Source organism: Antechinus flavipes, chromosome 1, assembly GCF_016432865.1.
Source record: "Antechinus flavipes isolate AdamAnt ecotype Samford, QLD, Australia chromosome 1, AdamAnt_v2, whole genome shotgun sequence".
Taxonomy (NCBI): domain Eukaryota; kingdom Metazoa; phylum Chordata; class Mammalia; order Dasyuromorphia; family Dasyuridae; genus Antechinus; species Antechinus flavipes.
The window spans coordinates 511,372,152-511,396,301 of NC_067398.1; the positions used below are offsets into that span (position 1 = coordinate 511,372,152).

At 34.2% G+C, this 24,150-nt stretch overlaps 2 protein-coding genes across 5 annotated transcripts in view; one reads left to right on the forward strand and one right to left on the reverse strand.

Annotated features, from left to right (window-relative positions):
- GNAL (G protein subunit alpha L) overlaps window positions 1-3,765 on the forward strand; it is a 462,472-nt gene extending 458,707 nt beyond the window's left edge. For both annotated transcript variants that reach the window (XM_051970476.1, XM_051970477.1), the window contains exon 12: window positions 1,772-3,765. In XM_051970476.1, the coding sequence (XP_051826436.1) occupies window positions 1,772-1,918 (147 nt within the window). In that variant the 3' untranslated portion in view covers window positions 1,919-3,765. The remainder of the gene's footprint in view (window positions 1-1,771) is intronic.
- Window positions 3,487-24,150, reverse strand: MPPE1 (metallophosphoesterase 1). 3 transcript variants are annotated; one of them, XM_051970479.1, is made up of 12 exons: window positions 23,804-24,150; window positions 21,675-21,774; window positions 20,015-20,072; window positions 15,693-16,089; window positions 13,942-14,050; window positions 11,758-11,861; window positions 10,862-10,936; window positions 7,624-7,732; window positions 7,434-7,502; window positions 7,214-7,336; window positions 6,557-6,697; window positions 3,487-5,299 (listed from the first exon to the last, which is right to left on the reverse strand). In XM_051970479.1, the coding sequence occupies exons 4-12, from the start codon at window positions 15,971-15,973 to the stop codon at window positions 5,168-5,170; spliced, it is 1,143 nt and encodes a 380-aa protein (XP_051826439.1). In that variant the 5' UTR covers window positions 15,974-16,089; window positions 20,015-20,072; window positions 21,675-21,774; window positions 23,804-24,150; the 3' UTR covers window positions 3,487-5,167. The 3 variants fall into 3 exon arrangements, with proteins under 3 accessions (XP_051826439.1, XP_051826438.1, XP_051826440.1); XM_051970478.1 differs by lacking the exon at window positions 23,804-24,150 and having other exon boundaries at window positions 21,675-22,491; XM_051970480.1 differs by lacking the exons at window positions 20,015-20,072; window positions 21,675-21,774; window positions 23,804-24,150 and having other exon boundaries at window positions 15,693-17,007.

Here is a 24,150-nt window from a genome sequence, read left to right on the forward strand (position 1 = left end):
TGGTAGGGTCTTGGCTCTCATGAAAAAAATTATGGAAACTGAAGTTCCAAGACCTTATGTGCTATGCCAAAAGTCATATACAGCTAGGTAAGTATCAGTCAAAATTCAAATTCAAATTGCTTAACTTTAAACTGGATGCTCTTTCCATAACTCCACTGTTTCTAAAAAAGAAGAAATTAAGTCATCAAGATTCTCCCCACTAGTATAGGTTGATGCCAGGTAGTACTTTTCTAACATATGTCTGAGAAATTAAGTAAACTTTTTTTCATTTCATTTGCTCCCAAGTTGAAAATAGGATTATCCTTTGTTTCTCTACATAAATGAAAATACAAGGCATTACCAGTGAAAAATTAATTCCAGAGCATTAGTACTCTGGAGTTGTGTATTTTTTTTCCAGTGTAGATCACAAGCCTAAGTTTGATTTTTATTTCTTTTACCACAGTTAGTAAACAACTACAGTCCTATTTCAATCATATTGGTGCTACTTAGGGAACAGGCAGCAATTTTAGTCAGCCAGTATTCATTTTTTCTCTTTTATCTGCTTAGACATGAAAAGGATGGCCCATCTTATTAGAAAATTGATCAGAAGCAACTTGACCCATGGTTGGAGATGTATACAAATACTTTTTATGTAATGCTACAGCTTTCCTCACACAAAAATAAATCTAGAAAGGCGTGATTACTTTTCCCTATAAACACTATGCTATGTGCATTTAAATAAAATGAAATAGGCATTTTAAGTATTTGTTAAATTAAACTTTTTACCAAACCTAGTATTATGATCAGTATCTTTCATCATAATGAACATATATCTCCATGATGATGACCAAGAGAGGTTCTCTCATGCAGTTTCTTTACTGCTAGATCCTCAGTTTTTCACTCACATTACTCTTGTTTCTTGTGTGTATGCTTCTTTCCCACAGATTGAAAGTGAATTCTTTAAGGGAATAAAATACACATATACTCATACACACATGCATATAGGTATATGTGTATTTGTACACACACACACACACACACACACACACAAACACAGACGTATGTATATTCTTCTGCATCCCCATGGGAGATACTGAGCACAATACTGAGCCCAAAAAAATGCTCTTAAAATTCTTATTGAATGATTGAACCTCCTTATACAATTGTTATGGGATCATTATTATATTTAACACTTGCCTACACAAGCAGTCTATTGTAATGAAAAGAACATCAAATTCAGCCAGAAAAGTTGTTTCAAAGTCATGGTTCCAGTACTTGTTAGCTTTCTAACCATGGGTAAGTCCCTCAATTTTTAAAAATGTGTTTCCTTCATCAAAGAAAGGTATTAATACATCATAGCAGTATTAAAAGAAGAAGGGAAAAAAAACCACTTTGTAAAGTGTTTTAATCAGATTGAGTTGTTTGTTGACCAGTGTGAAATCACTGTTAACTTGGTGTGAGTGTTAAAAGAAGTAAAAATGTATGGAATATAAAAAGGACTCCCTATGCACCTTCTTTTGATGCCGTGAAATATCCATTACACTAAGAAAGAGACTTGACCAGATGACCTGGTCAGCACTTTTCCTTTTATTTAGTCTTCTGGGAGTAAAAATACTCTTAAGAAATAGCCAAGTACCATCTAAAGTGGATTCTCCAAAAATAAATTTAATCCTAATCTGGTTGTGAAGAAACAAAAACATAGGGGAAAGCCCAATTGGGAGTATAGATCCTGACAGATATGAATTTCCCAAGCCAAAGGACAGAGACTTACATAGTAATTCTTGTTTTGCAGAGGATAAGTACAGCAACTGGCGACGGCAAGCATTACTGCTACCCTCACTTTACATGTGCAGTGGACACTGAGAACATCCGCAGAGTGTTCAATGACTGTCGAGATATCATTCAGAGGATGCACCTTAAACAGTATGAACTCTTGTGATTAGGGTCACCATGGAGCCTGTGGTTTTCAATTATCTGCTCCTTTCTCTTTCGCGCGCGCTCGCTCTCTCTCTCATTTCTCTGTCCTACCCAACACAGGATGGAAGAATATACTCTAGAATACTTGTTAGCCTCTGGGTCTGTTTAGTTTGGTTATTTAGCCATCCCCACCTGTATCCCGGTGTTCATTTCAAGTAAGTTTTTCTTTTATTCTTCCTGCTTCTTTGGGACTAGGTCCAGGCTTTCCTTAGGTATGCCATTCCTTTATCATTCCATTAAGCCTTTGGCTACCTCCGTTTTCCCCTAGGATTTTTTTAAAATTTTCAAACATAACCTACTAAATTTTTCCAGTAAGTTATGTTAACATAAACTGGTGACTCTTATCAGATGGCACTACAGTCAAACCTCTGCATGTTAGGGGTCCTTTTTTTTTTTTAAACATGACACTGAAGAGTACTTGATAGGTGAAAAGAATAATGCACTTTGTATCAGGTTATTAAATACTGTTGAGAAAGCATACACACAATGTAGCAGCACTATGATATTTATTATTCTATCACAGTTTTTAGCATTGAGTTGCAGGTTAACTAATCAAGTGGCCTCCTCTTTTAAGCCGTTTACCGGCATAGGTCGTAGAGTAGAGCCTGAGAGGCATGGGGAAGATAAGCAGTTCTTCTGGGGTTTCATAGCAGAGTGTCCCTACACACCTCAGACTTTTGAATTAAAAGCTACTTCTAGCCTACTGCATCAAGGCAGAAAATCTACTCCTCCCTACCCTAAACTGTTCTTTGTTTTGTCCACAAATGATCTTTTTAGCTTAGGTCATTCTTGGACACCAGTCCTCCCTCTCTATTTTTTTTTTTTTGTTTGTTTTACTGCTGGTTTATTATATTGTACAGACTGTAAAATGTAATATTATTTTGTACAACTTTATTGAAGAAAATACTTGTAGAAGATCTTTGTGCCTTGATTATGGCTGTACCTGTAAACTGAGCTAAGATGTAAGTATGTTTTTGATTGCGCTGTACAGCTTGATGTCAGCCTTACCTGCAGCCATGACTGGAGGTAGGAACTTTATCTGTAGAATTTAGGGGTTTTCTGGTTTATATTGAAAAAAAAGTGGAATACACTTTTAGTAAAAAAAAAAAATTATATAAATTATGCAAATTAACCACTTACACCTTTACAAATAAGGTCTTACCCAGTAAGAAGCTATTGAAGCAACATGCCTTTCCTTTTGGGAGACTCAGTTTTGAAATATCGAATTTATTCGGGTCCAAATTGCAACCAGGTGTTGTCTCTCAAGAGGAAGAACCAAGAATTTTTTTTCTCTCTAGACTATATTTCATAATTCTTTGGTTATTGATACTTTTACAATCACATGGTGTGATTGTGAACATGTAGAGCACCCTCAGATAAAGCTCTTAAATCTTTATAACAACAGCAGATTTTATTGTGCAAGTAAATATAAGATAAGAATATTTTAAAAGGTGTAAACCCATGTCTGACCTAAGAAAATTGCAAGATGACATTTTTATTTCTCTTTTAATAAAGAGACACATTAGAAAATTGTTTTATTTTAAATATTGTAGGATCAAAATGTGTGAATATTTCTCAAACTTGAATAATTTATGCAAATGACATTCTCAAAACAAGTTATGGTACAGTACATTATATAAAAAGCAAGAATTGTTGTAGCAATAAGGCATGTCCTTTTTAGTAACTATAACACTGCTTTATATTTTATACACGGGTGTTTTGTCTGTGTGAGTATATACTTTTCCTGTGTCTGAAATAACCTGTACAAATGTCAAAAAATTACAGTTGCAATAACAGAAACCTAGACAAGTGTTAGCCTACATTACTTCATCAATTTTCTTTACCAATACATGGACTGTCTCCATCCTTTGTTTAGAATTTTAAGACTCACCCCATAAATCAGGTTTTTATAATATATTTTTTAAAACCAATGCTCTCTTTTGCCCTAAAATTAAATGTCAGTAAATGCTCCTATTTCTTCATTTAAAACTAATTTTATAACATATTATAAAAGCCTCTCTTGCATCCTCCTGAGTTCTCTCCCATCAGCATTATATTAACCCTACTGTTTCATAAGATCATTCAGTCAGATTGATAGATGAAAAAAAAAGCAAAACCTATGTTCAAATCCCCTCACACTTCCAAGAAAGAGAGAGGACATGCAGCTATATTCTAGATGTCTCTCAAGAAACCAAAAATAGGGAAAAACTGGAGAGGGGAGAAATTTCTCAAATAAAATAAACATCTATACTGTGATACACACACACACACACACACACACACACACACACACACACACACAATATTTGCTTCTCTTACAGATTCCTTGGAAACTGTAGTGCAAGATTGTTGCCTATTTATAATGATAATATAAAGAAAAATTCAGGCTGCTTAAAAAAAATTATTTCTGGCTCAAAATGAAAAACATGTCAATTTACCTTTTGATAGGCCATTTTTTTCCAATTTTCAGAAGTGTCTTTTTTGACCATTAGATGGGATTAAAAATTGTCTCGTAGAGAACTAATTATACCTATTTAAACAATAATAATAATAATAATGATAATAATAATAATAATCCTGTTTCAGCAGAAAAAAAAAGTAGAATTCTACCAAACGAACAATATTTTCCTGCTCTTGTAGTATCTAAAGGAGAATCTGCTTCCCCTTCTAGATGTACAGCTTTATAAAATTTAGGAATCTGAGGGAAATGTCATACTAGAACAGAAGCCACACCCACTGATATGTACATACACTACTGCCAGTGTGTTTCTGGGTTGTAAGTTCCATCCGTGGAAGGTAGGAGTTTGTAGTGCATGCAAGTTATGAGGCTAATAGGACTTACATGTTGTACAGATACAATCTGAGTATACATATATTTGATAAAAATTATATAGCAAGAAAACAGTTCAATTTGTTGTAGGATACTTGTTTTTTTTTTTTTTTTTACAGCATGAAAACATTTCAATCAACTATTTATCCTGTAGTAATTCATATCAATTGTTTAAAATTTCTATGATGTGCATAAAAATGGATGGCCTGCATCTGGACTCGTCCAGTTAGGTCATTCTCTGACATGAATACAGCCTGAAGTTCAGTTGTTTTCCGCTTTGGTATTTGTTACTAAACGCAGAAATGTCCTGCTCTTCACATTGCCTTATGCTTTCTGATTACGTATCAACCGAATGAAATGAGATGAAAAGAAACGGTGGTGTTACAAAGGCTGACAGTGAGTTAATAATAACAAAGCCACCAAAATACCTGCTGTGCAGTAGATAGTCAGCACTGTATGCTCAAGTGGAAGGAAACATTTGGAGAGGGAATAATCTACTGATGTTATGCTGCCCTAAAAAACAAAAAGAAATACAAAAACAAAACAAACAAATAAAAAAATAAGAAACAGAGTCATGCTGTTGTTAGAACACAGATAATTTAGTCTCAATAGAACAACAAAGCTAGCAGACCACTTGGGTTATTTCTTGACTGCTCCCCTCCTGGGCAAAGAATAGGCTCATCCCTATAGCAATGCACCAAAGGCATTTCCCTGTCAAGAGGCAAAGCTTGCCAGAGGTGATGTGTGCTGTCTTTTGTCTTATACAAGATACCCCTGGCACCAGCCAGGAAAGGGAATTTAAGGACAGAGGAGCACCCAAGTGGATACTGAGATGGGAAAGTAACTTTGTTATTAAAACAACTTCCTAACATGCTAGGCTTCAACTTAAAAAAAAAAAAAAAAATTAAAGAGGGCACACCAGAAACTCAGAGACGTACATGAAAAGACTTGGACTAGAGAGCTGAGACCAAAGAGCATCACTGAGAGAGTGAGTAAGAAGGTTTTGTTTTTTCATGCCACAAGACACTAAAATAAATCTGTTTACTTAGAAATACATGTTCTGGGGTAATCAAGGAATTTTCCTTGTAGGCATTTTTGCTAAACAACAAACATCTTTTTTTTTTTAAGTTTGTGTACTTTGAACTTGAAAACAGGACATTCCCCATCTCACTATTAAGTGCAAATATTATAAATGATGTATATTGTGCATTGGAACTGGCTGCTGGAACACAACCTTGCCGTAAGAAGCTCAATTTCAGGTGGCCATTAATGTTAAGCCCTGGGCAGTGGCAAATATGTCAACATGGAAAAGCGACAGCCCTTCACATCCTCTGCAGTGGCAAATGCACCGATTTGGAAAACAAGTGGATGAAATGGCCAGGAGTAAGAGAAGAAATTATCCTTTTTTCCAGTGGATGAAATCAACCAGGAGAAATAGTCTTTCTGCTGTTCTCAATGCATCTAAAAAAAATTACACTGCACCCTCTTCAAAAAATAATTATGCCACTTTGCTAAAGACTCCCTCTCCTCACTCCCCACATTAAAAACAAAAAATTCAACTTAACTGAAGTTACCCTCTGAATGATGTCAACTGATTTGGCTCCCAGAGATAAGCTTATAAAGTGGGTGCAGTGTACTAAATTAAGTGTGCTGGGGGAATTCATGGTTTTTGTATATTTTTTACAGGTAGCAACAGTTAAATAGTTGATTACCCATGTTGATTTAAATATTTATGAAAGCTATCAGACAAAAAATAAACTTTAACTTTACCATAATGAAACTGGGGTTGTTTCTGTTTCTCCAACTGAAAGATGGAACACTGATTTCGGGGATTTTTCCATCATGTAGCACTTCACAGGCACTGTGAGTATGACCACTTAAAATTAAGCGAGGCTGAAACCACCAGAGAAGCTATTTTGAAGAAGAAAACAAAACATTACCTAGTGTTCAGAATATTAAAGATGCAAACTCATGGCGGGATAGTTTGAGTTTTAATTCATTAGTACTATAAACTTTGCTATTGAATATTATTAAATGATATGTCAGTATCATATTCTTTAGTGTCCTTTTGAGATAATCTAGGTCTTGGGCTCAAGTCACACATTTCTGGGGACAAAAACACATTCATTCTTGGAAAATTCTTTTCAGATCTGCCAAAGAGAGTTTTGTCTTTATGAAAAGATGATTGAGAAATATATATGATTTAATATTAATATATCAATTTAATTAGTTCCATTATGAAAAAGATTAGTTTCTATATTAATAAAACTTTGACAAACTGCCAAAAGTCTACCTTTCAGTCTGCAAAAAAGAGCTGTCCTGCCACTAAAATCTACTTATTACTAGGAAGACACGCTTTTATTTAAAAAGAAATGTAACAAAGTTTGTGTGACACTGAATTAGTATCACTATAATAAGTTATCAAACCTTTTGGGAAGCCTCTTTAGAAAGTACATCATATCTCTCTTCAAATAAGATGTTCTTTTTCTCTGGAGGAGCAGAATCTTCCCCAGTGCATTCAGCATCACTTCTCCGATACAGAGGATAATGCTGTCCAAAAATTGAAGAGCCAGAAATTACCTCAAGGAACCTTTTCTTAGTTGATACACAGACATAAAGAATTGCCAGATTTTCCCATTCTTATTACCTGGAGAAGGATAGGAGCTGATGCTGAAAGCTGTTGAACACCAAAACACTTTGGGCTGGAATGGTTCTCCTAATGGTTAAATAATAATAATTATGCTAGTGACTGGATAGAAAAACAAGTTTACTGGGTTTAGAATGGAATAAAAACAACATCAGTGAGAGATTATTATGATATTATCATTTTCCCTTACCTGTCTGGAACAATTCAGTAGGTGAGATAGCTTAATGAGTTGGGCTTCCATTGAAGAGCAGATATTACAGCCATCTCCCTCCATGGCTACACTGTTCACCATAACAAAACTGAAATGGTTAAAAAGAAACAATATTTTCATTTTCCCCAAAATTCTTAGCATCTTTTTGCTAAACTTTCCATTCATACAATTTTCATAACTGAAACAGCAAACATAAGATGTAAAAATTTAATTTAATAAATGTGAAGCATGTTTTATTAGGGCAGAAAAGAAGCTTATATATGCTAGCAAAAAGCCATCACAAAACTGAAATGGTTAAGAAGGAAACAACATTTTCATTTTCTCCCAATTTCTGAGTGCCTTTTTGATAAGCCAGTTACTACTAACAAAATTTTCACAATCTAACAGCAAATATAGGATGTAAACCCTTTATGTAATAAATGTGAAGCATGTTTTATTAGGGCAGAAAAGAAGCTTACATATGCTAGCAAAAGACCACATAGTATTCTTTCACCGAGGAAAAAGGTTAATGATGCTGATTGCTCCCAGGGCAAAACAGTTTTTTTTCTTTCTTTGTTAGTATCATATATACTTTGTTTTATTAAATGAGAGATTTAGAGATAGAAGGGATCTCAGACCATCTAGGCAATTCTCATTTTACAACTGAAGAAACTGAGCCAAGATTATGAAGATAGGAAGCAACAGGGACAATAATGAATTTAACTCAGGTCCCCTGACTCCCAAGACAGTATATTTTCCACAATACACAGCCTTTTGAAAACATTTTGGGTTGTTTTCTTTTATTTGCCAGTTGAAAAAGAATCCCTTCAAGGAAGCATTAGAAATTCAAAAGGCAAAAGAAATGGAAGATCAAATTCTAGCTAGATAATTTATTGTAAATATAAAATATATAAAATAATAATAATAAATAAAATATAAAAAACAAAATTCAATTGATATTTGTGATTGCTCAATAAAGGAACTATCAACTACATAAAAATATTCTCTTTTGAGCTCATGCTGTCCTGAATCTATCAATCAGTTTTTATTTATTAACGACTCACTATATATTGGACACTCCAATTAGATAATGAAATTCAAATATAAGAAGGACCCAGTCCTTGACCTCAAAGAGCTTACATTTTTTTGGGAACATGTCCATCTATTATACATTAAGCATCATTAAAGATACCATTATGAATCAAAAGCTACCCATTACAAAAGATTTCTATGTGCCAATTAGTGATTTAATTATCCCAATTATAAAATACAGTGAAATCAAAATATATAAAAATTTTAAAATAATTTCTAGAAGTTTGCTATAATAGAGTTTGCCTTTTATTTTATTAAATATTTTCTCCTCAAGACAAATTAAAATCTATTCTTTTTTTTTTTTTTTTTTTTTTGCTGAGGTAATTGGGGTTAAGTGATTTGCCCAAGGTCACACCACGAGGAAGTGTTAAGTGTCTGAGGCCAGATTTGAACTCAGGTCTTCCTGACTTCAGGGATGGTTCTCTATCTACTGCCCCACCTAGCTTCCCCTAAAATCTATTCTTGAGAGATGCATTATATGAAGTCTAAGTGACAAAGTATAAGTTGTAATAGTCATGATATGGAGTTTTTAGTATTTACCTGAACAGTAAAGGAAAGAGGTGGCTTTTTGTAAGCTACCATGACATGTAGATTGTTAATATTGAAATAGAATTAATCTCTTTCATTTTTTGATCACTATTAGAGTGCAGACATCTAAGAATTTATTTAGTGACGGAAGCTATTTTCTAAAGTAAAATATAATCAGTAATCAATTTTGCACTCAACTAACATAAAACTAGTAAAACAATGGATAACTTTAAAATGAATTAGGCATACATAATTTTGTAACCGATTTATATTCCTAGTTGGGCTTTTTCTTAAGCTAATACTAAAATTAGCTTGAGTTCCCCAAAGTACACCAACTGGGCACTAGGAGGCTTAGATGCATATTCTATAGTGAGGGGACAGAAATCTAAAATTAAAACTACTCTGCAAAGAGTTTAGATGGCTAAGTGGATAAAGCAATAGGATTGAGGTCCTAAGACTCAAGTCAAAATCTAACCTCAGGCACACTACCTGTGTGACCTTGGACAAGTCACATAACCCTATTTGCCTCAGTTTCCTCATCTTTAAAATGAGCTGGAGAAGCAATAGCAAACCACTTCAGTTATCTCTGCAGAGAAAATTCCAAAAGGGTCAAAATGTTAGTTGTAAAGAGCTGGTTTATCCCTGACAGCATGTAAGAACTGATGAGTATCTTAACAGTCTCACAAAGTCATCTGGGGGGAGGGGGAAATAATCCAAATCATACTTAATATATGATGGGCTATAAATTGTTATTTCAAGTAAGAAAAAGGATCTGGGGGTCACTGTGAACTAGTCCATATTTTTAGGATCCAAAGTGCTGTTGTAGCAAATATATAATAAAAATCTAATAAATTTCTAGACATAATGAAGGGATGTATTAAAATAGAAAAATTTATTATAACTTTGGAAAACTACGATCTATCTATATGCACTTCTGTTTAGTAAACTAAAAAAATATAATGGACCTCAAAAAAGTCCATAAAAGAACAATAAAACTATCAAGGAGAAATCACTATAGATGGATATCAAATATTATTATTATTCATAATAATAATAGCATACATATAGTCCTTTAAGGTTTATAAAACACTTTACATTATCTCATTTAATCCTCACAAAAAACCCCTAAAGTAGGTGTCATTATGGATTTTATTTTATGGATAAGGAAATTGAGACTTAAAGAGATCAAATAATTTGCCTAGACAACCAATAAAGTGATTTCAGGTTTTCCTGAATCTGAGCTTTCTTAATGTACTACCTAGCTGCTTCTAAAAAATGGATATGATCCAAATATATAAAGTCATCAAAAGCATAAAAAGTTAATCGCCAAGTTCCAGGATACTAGACCTAGTGAAATGTCTCTTGAAATACAGAGATAAATTAAAAACAAATAAAGGAAATGTTACTTTATATAGTGAACACCCTGCCTCATGACCCTTCCCACCACTACTGGAGACAAAACTGGGCTGAATTACCCATAGATTTGACCCAGTATCAATATTTACTAAGTCCTTACTTGGTGATATTATGCTAGGCACTAAGTAGATCAAGTCTCACAAGGAAAAGTGAGTTTATAGAAAATAAAAAACTTAATAAATATTTGTAGAATAATACTTACTTAATCCCTTTTATAGAAAAAAATTCTCCAAAGTCAAAAACCTTCTTAAATCGTTGTAGTTTATAAGTGTTCATCCTAAATTCAATTGTTTAAAAAAAAAAAAAAGGAAAGAAAGGGAAAAAAAAAGTTATATTTTATCTAGCCATAGGAAAATATAGGAAACTGACAAATTACATTTTTATGGGATTTTAGAGGTAGAAGGACCTCAAAATCTCTCTAATCCAATATCCCTTCCACTTCCCATATCTTAAAATTCCCAATACATCTCTAGCAAGTGGACATCCAGCCTACCTTTGAAAACAAAGTTAACCATTCCATTTCTGAGCAGTTGTTATTTGGGGAAAAAAAATTTTTTTTTACATGGAGCAGAAGGAATACGTCTGCAAAAATGTTTCTAATTCTGCCTTTTCTGATAAGGGGGAAAAAAAGACTAATTTATCTTCTATAAGAAAATCCTTCGTGTATTTGAGTATTTTTATTTGGTTCTCCCTAAGTCTTCTCTTCTCCAGAATAAACATTCTCATTTCCTTCTTTCATTCGTCATGTGGCATGGTCTTCAGGTCTTTGAAATCACCATGTCACCCTCCACTCAATCCAATATTACAGATATGTTCTGACTTGAATTGTACAGTGAGAATGACAGCATCACAAGGCTTCTATCTGGTACTTTTCAAAGTATTTTCATTTAAATTATTTCATTTCATCCCAGAAAAAATTGCATTGCTTTTAAATGTACATTTTGAAATTATGTTAACCAAAAATACATAATATAACTTCCTTATTTCTTCTTTTTAAAAAAATGTATGTATCATAGATGATGCTTTTTTACATAAGTTATCCCTTGCCCCCCTCAAATTTCCTGTACACTATGGCACAGCAGTACCATGAAAACTTACTCATAATGAAAGCCAATATCATGGTTGCCAACAACCACTATGAGTTGTGTGTGAGGTGGATGTCGAAAAATTCTCTGGAATCTTTCCACATCAGCAGCCCAAGCCTGAGGATACAAGTAAAAAGACCCAATAATTTGTATTTTGGCTAAGAAATATCCTGTAGAAAATTCTAAACACAATCAAAGGGAGAACTATGGAGACTGGATGTGGATCAAAGCATACTATTTTCACCTTTTTTTGGTTTGTTTGATTTTTCTCATGTTTTTTTTTTCCTTTTGTTCTGATTTTTCTTTTACAACATGACAAATTTAAAAATATGTTTAAAATGATTGTACATGTATAATGTATCAGATTACATGCTGTCTCGAGGAAGGTAAGAGAAGGAGGCAGAAAAAGATTTGGAACTCAACATTACAAAAACGAATGTTAAAAATAATCTTTATATGTAGTTGGAAAATAAAATACTATTAAGAAAAATAAATAAATATGATCCTGATATAACAAGAGGACAAACCTGTCCCAAAGCAATCTAGTTTGAAACTCAGAGCTTCAGGGCTTAACTTTTTCTAATGAACCTTTCCAAAATACTTTAATAGCTTATTTCACCAACCACTAGTTCTTAATAAAAAGGTGTTCCCTTGTAGCATTTTTTTAAAATGTTAATTAGCATTTCTTACCCCTGAGGGGAAAAAAAAGTTTGATTCTGAAAGGCCTCATAAAATATTAATGTTGTAAAAAGAACAAGAACAAGCTCTTAGAAGATGCTCACAGGCAGATAGGTGGCACAGTGGATAGAGCACTGGGCCTGGAGTCAGGAGGACCCAAGTTCAAACCAGGCTTCAGAAATTTGATAATCACTATCTGTGTGTTAAGCAACTAGCAAGTCGTTTAACCCTAAGTGCCTCACCAAAGGAGGAGGGAGGGAGTTGCCCAGTGACTAGGCCAAAATTAATTGAACATCTTTCTCTATGAAGTATTAGAATTCTTTTTGTGTATAGTTGTGGAAAAGAGAAACAAGAATCAGAAGTGAAATGTAGATTGAAGATGGAGAGATAAATGAAAACCATTTTAAGACCATCCTAATACTAAGTTGGGATACTAAATCATGCAGGAATTTTGAGAAGTATAAAGAGTTCCTTTTTTTTTTTTTTTCTGAGACTAAGCACAAAAAAATGAATTTGGATAAACTTCCTAGTATAGACAATATACTTTTCCAAGATGACCGGCATCCTCATTTTAAGGCCATCCACCGTAAGAAAATAAAGTTAATTCTTGTGATTTGCAAATGAGTTATTGTTATTTTTTAAAACCCACTTTGTCCAAGATGTTCTGTAAGAATTCTCTGAAGCTAAGAAAATGGCAGCTTTACATGCACCAGCATCTTACCTCCTTTTACAACTGATCTTTCTATAATGTAGTTAAATTGCTTACGGAGAATTAAGTAGGCACAATCTGATTTTTAAAGTTCCTCCAACACATTACTTCTAAGCTACTAGTTAGCTCCTTGCTGCTCAGCCAAAAATACCAGAGCACTTGTAACATTTACTTGGTAAAGGTTGAGATGAGGTAAAAGTAGGACTATTGGTGCACAATGCTTCTCTTTAACTAAGCTGCAGGAATCATTTTAACATTTACTATGAAACATCATTAGCAAAGTATTCTCTTGTCCACTGTGAGAACAGTTAAACTCAAAACATGAAAAACATTTTACCCTGATCTTGCTGCAGAATTTTTTTTGGAGTGATTAAATGGATTTTATAGAGTGATTAAAAGGAACCGCAATCTTCGATGTATTTTCCTTCTGATGTGGAAATATAAAAGATTAACAGAAGGTAAGACTTGGGAAGCTACTTTTGTAAATGCAGTTTATTTAATTAATTGGTTATGTAAAAGCCTGAAGTAGAATGTACATTTCACCATGTGCACTGACAGGCTCATCATAGTGCAAGTGACATTTATGTTGAAGAACTCTGTCTCCTGAGGTTTCTTTTTATACTTTATATAGAAACCATGTAAAGTCCAGGTAAGTCATACACCCCAAATTTAAAAGCCAGTAGAGTTAGAACTAGACTAACCAATCCCATCCAAGTAGATTAGCATTAAATCCTTGTTCTAAGACTCTTGAAGATATCCTTTCCATTTCATATGTTATATAACAACAAAAAGTTGAACTTTATGTCTTACCTCAGGGGAACTCCACTTGCCTTCGTCAAAGACATCCCCCAGAATAAAGGCAACCTCTGGCTGTAGTAACCATAGGGCTGTCTGAAAGGCCCTTTCCATTTGCCACTCCCTTTGAGAGGGGAAAAATCATTAGCCCATTTTATAGGTAAATTTATAATTAAATCCTGTTAAAGATCTAGGGAGGATCAGAGGAAACAAATTAATACAATCCAATTACACTTCTACCCTCCCCATCAACTTCCAACTTCAGAATGATGAAAAGGGAAAAGGTTGAGAATCTGATACATCTTATCAGAAATAGGGAGAGAACTAAAACCACCATAAGAAATACTTATCTGCCATAATCTCTTCACCCTAAATCCTGACCTCTACATAGCAAGTGTATACCACACTGTCCATTGAAGCAAAACTTCCTAAATTCCACTCTTGTGACCTGATGGAAAGCCTAGTTTATATTATTATTTAGTACCTATCAAAATCTGTTTTCACCAAAGAGACCTTTCTTTGTTTTAACTGGACAAAAATAGTGAAGAGATGGTAGAAGAAAGAAATTATCAAGAAACCATGGTGTCGGTACATAAAAAATGTTCAAGAGAGATTCTTTCAAAGGTCTCTTAAAGGACTTGGCCAATATTATTTTTTACATCTTTCTAAGGTTTCCAAATTCTAAGGACTGCCTGACCTGTTTTGCAATAGTAAGGTGCAAATTCAGATCCCATGGTTTGCCAGAAAGACAAATTATTTTGGACAAGGCAATTTGGCCTTTCAAATATCAGCACAGGCAGCTAACTGCTCTTTCTAGCTACCACACACAGCTAATCATGCATTGTTATGTCAGTCATGTTGCCTCTCAAAACTGGTAGTTTTTTAATATTTCTTGACTCAAGGTCTTCCACACCAGAGAAAAAAAGAACAGAGAAACAGCATCAGCAAAAGGAAGACTTCCAAGAAATATCTGGAGGAGTTTGTAATTAGTAAAGCAGAAAGTAAAATTACATTGTCCAGCAGAAATATAGTGACACTCATTCCCCAGCCCTATCCTAATATACTCCACTTTGGGTACTGCTTAGGTCCATCACCTCTTCTTACTTTGCTCTTCCTTTCTGTCTTTCCTCTCTCTAAATATATTCTCTACCCAGCAAAAGACATCAACCACACAGTAAACCCATTATGGGAGAGAAAACTAAAAAATAAAAAGATCCAGAAGAAAAATATAGCCGTCTCCATGTGGTACATGGCCAGCAGATTTGAGACTGGCAAAAAGTACGGATAATCAAAAAGAAGAAAGCCATATTTGCTAACATGGTAGTTAAGGTCTCCTCCTAATTCACAAAACCTCATACTACCACCTAGGAATAGGTATTAGACAGATATGTCCGAGAAGTTTCTTCAATTCCAATCCCTAATATGAATTTGGAGATTTTCAGCAGCCGCTGTCTTCAAATCCATCTCTTACCCAAAAGAGAGCAAAATGTAAGTATACTCAGGTTATGAGGAAACAAATCATGACAGAGAACCCTCAGAAATGGTTCTGTTTGTTTCCCTACCACCCAGAAATTTGAATCCATGAGATAATTAGTGTATTTGTGAGCTGGCAAGGATGTAACTTTAATCCCTAATGTCTAGCTTTTGGAAAGAAGTCTGAGGAGTTCCTTGAAGTCAGAGGTGTTTGACCAGATTGTTGAGAGCACTTAGTGCTACATTCTTAAATTTATAAAATTTCAAAAGGGTTTCTGAATTTTTGTTCCTACCGTCGTAATTTGTCCAACCAATGTCCATTTACTTCTCCAAGCAAGTGTGTATCAGCTAAAAATATAACCTTCAGCACAGGTTCAGGAGTCTGTTCTTTGCTTCCAGAAGCTATAGTTTTCACTTCTGGCCAGCGACACTGAAAGATCACTAAATAATAAATTATATATTCACAAAACACAATCAGAGCAAAGACAAGAAATCCAAATTTCAACAAGAACCAGTTCTTCCTCTTGAAGTGAAAAAAATTCACAGTTCTAGATAGTAATCTATATTTAGGCATTTCATCTGTCCAAAGGAATATGCCTCAGTGATCAAGGGCCAAATCCATTTAGAATTTTCCTTAAGAAAATGTGGGTATCCTTATCAAGATATGGTATCCAGATCTGAACAGAATACCTAAAAGAATAAGAAAATAATTTTAAAACCAGCAATACATGCTTCACTTACTTAAATGCAATGACTTTAAAAGAACAGAAAAAAAAAAAATTAACAAGCAATTATCCTGTTTTTCACTTTATCATGAAACCAGATTACTAGCAAAGAACTGGTTTTCTGTTTCTAACTATGTAATAGTTTTTGTATGCATTCAAGTTCCCCAGAGATGGCTCTTATAAGAGGACTGCACACTGTTCTTATATAAACTTGAAAATGTGGCCTATAACCACATTTGTCACACCAAACTAATCATGACAGAAAATTGAAGAAAATACCTCTGTCAGCAACGAAAAATTCTTAGAACCACTTAAGTGGACAGGATGCCATAACCTTTAATTTCAGAGCATCCAACTTAGGCTTTACATCAAATATTACCTTAAACCATTTCATGATCCCTTTTCCTCTAAAGCCCTTTACCATCTGCTGTAATTTTGGCCTTCCTAAATGCAAGGTTTCATATCAATAAAAATGATAGCCTAGCATTATCAATTATCAAATTCACAAGCTACAAAATTTCAATGGCCCAGCTGCCCCAAATGAGAAGTGTTTCTGGAAATGTAGAAACATATAAACTTCTTATGGTATGTATAAACAGAGATCTTCTTGCTCAATGTCACGTAAATAATGAGCCATAGTATACAACATGGTCCCTCTCAGGAGACAATGAAGAACTAAAAAGGGCAATAGTCATAAGAAGCTTCTATAGATCTTATGGCATGCCTCTGGCAATCTACACCACTGTAATTAGAATGATGCTTTAAATTTCTTTCCCACACTGATGCACTGTTGGTGGAGTTGTGAACGAATCCAACCATTCTGGAGAGCAATCTGGAATTATGCCCAAAAAGTTATCAAACTGTGCATACCCTTTGATCCAGCAGTGTTACTTCTGGGTTATATCCCAAAGAAATACTAAAGAAGGGAAAGGGACCTGTATGTGCCAAAATGTTTGTGGCAGCCCTGTTTGTAGTGGCTAGAAACTGGAAATTGAATGGATGCCCATCAATTGGAGAATGGCTGGGTAAATTGTGGTATATGAATGTTATGGAATATTATTGTTCTGTAAGAAATGACCAGTAGGATGAATACAGAGAGGCTTGGAGAGACTTACATGAACTGATGCTAAGTGAAATGAGCAGAACCAGGAGATCATTATACACTTCAACAACGATATTGTATGAGGATGTATTCTGATGGAAGTGGACTTCTTTGACAAAGAGACCTAACTCAGTTTCAATTGATAAATGATGGACAGAAGCAGCTACATCCAAAGAAAGAACACTGGGAAACGAATGTGAACTATTTGCATTTTTGTTTTTCTTCCCGGGTTATTTTTACCTTCTGAATCCAATTCTCCCTATGCAACAAGACAACTGTTCGGTTCTGAAAACATATATTGTATCTAGGATATACTGCAACATATCTAACATATATAGGACTGCTTGCCATCTAGGGAAGGGGTGGAGGAAGGGAGGGGAAAAATCAGAACAGAAGCGTGTGCAAGGGATAATGTTGTAAAAAAATTACCCTGACATGGAATTCTGTCAATATAAAGTTATTATAAAATAAAATAATATATATATATATATATAACATATATATATATATTTTAAAAATTTAAAAAAAAAAAGAAAAAGGTAACAAACATCAAAAAAAAAAAAAATTCTTTCCCAGAGCATGAACTAATAAATTTGTTTAACTGTGTCTAGAAGGAAGTCAAATGCACAGGTGTCATCTGAAATAAAACATCATTTCTACACTCACGGCCAATTTGATGTATACACAAAACTAAGCACCAGCTCATTTGGCAGAACTTGACTAAAACTGGTCCATACTATCTTTCTAATATAACATTCAGATCATCCTGTGATCTCTCCAATCTTGGGTTTTATCTAACATAAACTTAACATAGAAGTAAAATAAACTCCTGACAAACATAATCAATAACTAATAGAAATTTCTTTTTACTTATAAATCAAGGTCAAGAAAAAGTTAGCTTTTTTATTGTCTTCTACTGCAGTTAAAATCAAATTTTAGTCTTAACAGCATGAATCCAAATGACCTGAGGTATAAATGCTCTGACTGTTCAATACAAGAACACTAGGAACAGAAAAGGATTGGTCATAAAACTACACAAAATTTAATAAAAATACTCTCTAAGAACAAATTTCCCTTTTTTCCTACTTTTTTCCCCATTGAGAATTTTTTTTACTTTAAATCTTTCCCCAAAAAAGCCTGGAAACTACTTGAAATTCTGTAAAGAACAAGATTAAAAAAAAAAAATAAAAGTCTCTAGAATCTTGTGTTTTACAGGGAATAGGAAGTGTTTGAAGCCTCTGGAGCTATTTGCCCTACAGTAGCTTCAGTCTCAGTCCTTATAACTTTAGAATCTCCAGTCTTTCAAAAGGTGATCAAAGAGACAGCAAAACATACAACTTCACTACCTTTGAGGAAAATGTCTTCAATGAGTTGGTTCTGATCATTAGATCATAAGATTAAAGGATGGAATTAGAAGGAAGAAATCATCTAGTACTCTCCCCTAATTTTAAGTATGAAGAAAGAGGTGAAGTTACTTGGACATTAAATCTACTCTAGTTTTACCAGTCCCTACTTTAACATTATCTCTCTATACCAAAACAGTTCTCAGATTCAGAAACCAATAATTAGTGCCAGAAACATAACTGAGGAGTTAAAAGTAAAGCAGTCTCCCAAAGTGCTACTCTAAGTTGAAGTATAGGGATGAGATGGAACATATAGGTTTAGTCTGCCAAATCTATCATAAGACTCAAACCAAAAAGTGGAGATATAGTTTACTTGCCTGCACAAACATATATATACACTTATTTCAGATTCTGATCTAACACCATCCTAGGCACAAAAATTATGAGTAGTACCACTGATAAGTGTCCAGAGGGAAAAATAAAATCAAAAATTCAAGAAACTCTGGCTATTCCCACCAACTCTGGGTGCTTTCAAAACAAGTCACTGATGAGAGACTTAAAGGGAACTTCCAAGGTAGAAGGAAGTATTGCTATCAGACAAGGATATATTTTTAGTTGGTTGTGCTTAAATTCTTTCCTATTTTCCTTGGATACAAGAAAGTTTTTTTTTTTTAATCAGTGGGGTGAAGGGAGCTACATGCCAGTTTAAGGGAAACAAATGTAGTATTAAAAACAAAAAGTAAAATTTTAAAAATTAGTGGGGAGAGGAAAAGACAGAGAGGGAGAAAGAAAAAGAGGGAGAGAGCGAGAGAGAGAGAGAGAGAGAGAGAGAGAGACAGGTGGGGGGGGGGGGAGAGAGAGGGGAGAGAGAGAGAGAAAGAGAGAGAGGGAGAAAGAGAGAGATGGGGCTCCAGAAGAAGCCAAAAAAGCAGTGAGATTTTTAAATGTCATTCTCCACAGGTCTCCCAGAGGCTTTGAATCTTCAATCTGGACAATATAACTACACTTACTACAAAGTAAATAGCAGGAACAGAATCTTCTGACATTAAAATATGTGCATTTTGAAAGATAGAAAAAAATACTGCTTATACAGTATAGAACTGGCACTGGTTAAATGGTAAAATTTAAAAAAATAAAATTATGCATAATTGGCATAAAAGATCCTCAGAAAAGCCCTGTCATTACATAAAATAGTTTTCTGGGATTAACATGACTCTTTAAAAAACTAACCTTAGAAAACTCAAATTCAGTTTCCACATCTTAAAATAGAGATAATACCTGCCAATTCCATTGCCTTACATAGCTTCTTAGAACCAATCTAACACATTTCCCTGAAAGACTGAACCCAATTTGCATTTGATAGCACTTATCCAACTCTTTGCCCCCTTCTCCCTACCAGTCTATAATCATCATTCCATGTGCAAAACACATTCATGCTTTATCACCTTGGCAACTTCTATATTTTCTTCAATGTTCGGATCCTTAGGATGATTAGTATTCCCTCTGTAAAAAGAAGAAAAAGTCAAAATCAATTCTTCTTAGAGAACTTTGAATAAGAATGGGAAAGGAAGATTTCTGCTAATCGTTGTCCTGCCATGAAGAAATGAAACAGAAAATTTTGGCTACATGTTATATTCCCACCCTATAACATTATTCATCATTATCAAACTAATATATAAAGAAACAATGTCACTCCTACTTCATGACTAGTGATTGATTCAAATGAATATCTAAAATTACTTTCTTTCCTGAATAAAATGCAAGCCAAACATTAAGGGGAAAACTGCTGCCTCATTTTGGGTCACAAAGTCTACAGAAATCTATCAAAATAAATTCATTATGGAACGATATGAGTCATGCTTACCTATAGACATTTGATTGCAGTCTTATCTAGCCTTAAGCAACAGAAAACACCTACTAAACATTAAATTCTCTTTAGATTTTTACATTATTCCAAATTCTCTTCAGATGTGTTTCATGCAAAATTATTTCATAAATACATCCATGTTACTATAATAATCTTGATAATCTATCTTTAGGAACATCAAAAAGCAGAGATAATAAACCTATAGTTTACTGACTTTTATCATCAATTAAATGACAGTAAAGAGGAATCCTGTGATCTCTTTAAGTTGGGTAAAATATCCTGATAGCATAAGAAAATAACAGTTTTAGAGACCCTGGAATTTGTTGCCCTTACTAATGGATTTCTTGGTCTATTGTATGCACCATTCTGCAGGTGGCATTCTCTAAGTTCTCTCCTACCTGAAATGGCTCAGAATCCTAAAATCTAGTTTAAAGGTACTAGAAAGGTTACTAGGCTCACTGTATACATGAACAGAAATCCAGAAATGCTCTTTATAACATTCCCAGTCATTTGACTTCTATTTGAAGACTTTCAGAGATAGAAATTTATCTCTGAAGATACCTCTCAGAGGCAGTGGATTCCACTTTTAAACATTTCTTTCCCTTAAGTTTCCCTTGTAAATTTCCCTTTTATTTAGCCTAAATCTATGTATACAATCTTCATTCACTGCTTCTTAGTTCTACAGTGGAGGTCAGGTAGAACCAAGTGTCATCTCTCTTCCCCATGAGAAGTCTTAAATCCTTTAAGTGAGCTATCATGTCATCCTCAATCTTTTCTCAAGGCTAAATACCACCTTTTCTTTCAAGAACTTATTCCAATCCCTTCACCAACTTCTGAATCAGCTAATCTAGGTTCCTCCTAAAATATAAACTCCCAAAACTTGTTCTACCACTTCCCTCATTTCAATCCCAATGCCTTCCTTAATTTACAGCCTAATATTGCATTACCCTCATTAAATTGGTTATGTCACCTTTCCCTGACTTTCCTGATTCAAATTAAATAGTATATTCTTCAAAGGGAAAGCCAAGGATTAATGACCCATAATTATTTATCTTAACTGAAGCTCTTACCTTCTCCTATCATTAGCTTTACGGGTTAAAATAAGGAAAAATAATGAAATGTCCTTCTCTTCACTATGCCAAGCAATATATGTTTTAGCCTTATTTATAACTTCTAACAATAGGGCCCTGGATCTGGAGTAACAAATATCTGGCTTGAATCTTGTTTCAAATACTTACTAGCTGTGTGATCCTGGACAAGTCACTTAACTTATTTTAGCTTCAGTTTTCTCATTTGTAAAATAGAGATAATACTTGCAGTACCTATATCACAGAATTGCTGTAAGAAGAAAATGAAGTAATGTTAGTGCTTTGCAAACCTAAAAATACTATATGTCAAATATTTTTATTAGTTATGTCTGAGGCCAAAAATGACAATCTGCCCATTTCACATTCCATCTCCAAATATAAACTGTTTAAAATAAATAATAACAAGTGCTTCATGTTACCAAAAGAATATAGTATTTATCCATTCTAGCTCATTGGATTAGAAATTACTAAGTAAATTAGAATATAGTATTTGTGCTTTTTTTGTATGTTTCATATATGTGTGTGTATGTATACATGTGTGTACACATATATAGAAGTGTATATACACTACCACCTACTCCTCCACCCCTCTACCCACCTCTGGTTAAATAAATAATAAATTTTAAAATCATATTTGGTTTTTCAAATTTTCCCTTTTTTGTTGTGTTTTTTTTTTTTTTTGCTGAGTTTGGATAAAAGCAAAATTAATAAAACACAAAAGTTGCATATGAAATTTAACTTTATTGAAATGACCTTAAAATTGAAAGGCCTCCGTAGACCCCAAACAAACTTATTTTTTAAAAAATATTTTTGAACTTACTAAACTCAGTTTAGGATGCAAGGTTAATATTCATAACTTGAAATAAAATATTATCAATTGCCCAACAATATTTCAAAATTAAAAACAGAAAATTATCATTTTAAACTCGATAACTCCTATCTTTTTCCCCCACTCACTCTCCCACCCCCCCCCAAAAAAAAAAAAGGCTAGGGCAACCTCAGAAAAATTTTGGCTCTTTTCTCTTTGATTTGTTTTGTGATCTCTCTTTAATCCACCAGGACAAAGGAAACAGAATAGAATAGAGGACAAATTTGTAATTATTTCTATCTCAAACTCAAAAGGGGTTTCACGCACAAAACACTTTAGATCTAACTAGTCTGCCTTTCTTTTACTAACAACTAACATTTGAATTTTATACTTTCCTACCAGAATAAAACTAACACTGTCACAACTAGGTCATGCTGTTTGGGATTCTATGAACCAAGACAATTTTAATACTATAACACAAATCTGAGCTAGATTTAGTTTGTTTTCTGATTTATATCAGAAGTTAAACTTTATTCCAACAAAGCCTTAAATTTGGGGGGCTAAGGATTTTGCATAGATTTTTGAATGATTAGATGTATTCTAACAAATCTTTGACTTGATTTCAGCTTTTCATAAAACTGCTGTGTTCTTCCAATATACAAATGAGTAAATGAAACATTCAAGAGAATGCAAAGAAACATCTTAGCATAGACAATATCTATACTATTTAAAATATATAGTCAAGTTTAAAGGGGAATGACACAAATTATGGCCAGATAAAAGGCAAAACCCTTTAGTATCAGTCCTAAAAAGAGGCAGATTTGGGGACTAGAAAGACACCAACTTTGGAGTCTGTAAAATATTTACTGGGTATTTATTTGATTCTAAATAAGTCTTACTTAGAAAAGGTGCTGACCAGCATGGATAGAGAAAATTCCTTCCTCAGAGAGTTCCTGTAACATTCCCATTCTAATCCCACTATTATTGTTTTATCTCCCCCCTCCCCAATTCAGAAAGAAGACATTCTGGTAATTAAGTCTGTGTGGTTTTGTTTGCTGGATTTTCTGATCTGCATTAACAATATAAATAACGTTGTTAGCTTTACATCTGTAAAGAAACAAGATAATTTAAAAAGTCATAAGAAATATACTTGTTTTCCTTATTGTATTAAAACAAAGAGAAGGAGAGTCTATACTTTTATGTTCCTCTTCTCCGGGTCCTTTTTTCCTATATGCTTACAAGATTATTTAGACTCCCCTTCTTTCCCCTCCCCCCTTCTTAAGTCTTAGCAGTGCCCTCCAAGAGACAAGTGCTGGGTGGAAGATAGAGGAAAAGGATAGGAGAAGGAACGGAGGCATTTTTAAGATCCCTTAATAATATAAAAGAAAAGTAAACGCAACATAAAAGTCAGAAAGAAAAAGAAAAAGAAAAAAAAACAAAAAGGTCAACTTGAAGATTAAGAGAAACCCACTACAAAGACCCAGAAGGAAAGGTGGCAGTCATGTGGCTCCGGGCGGCCGCCAGTCTCTGCTCCCCGGTCGAACAGCTGTTAGTAGGCACTGGACGGCTCCGTCCAGGGGGAGGCTCAGTCCTGGGTTCCCTCAGTGCAGAACAAATGGTGAATTTCCGGGTGACCATACCAAGCAGCAACAACCAAATAATTATAAATCCACTTCTGAAGTGCAAGCTTCACATCTCCGGACTTCCGTATAACTCTTCATTTCATTGGCAGAGTTGAAGGTAAGGTCGGTGCTGACTGGTCGCTTTGTTTTCTTCAGAGGGCCCGGGCGGACTTGCTGGACTCTGATTGGCGCCTGG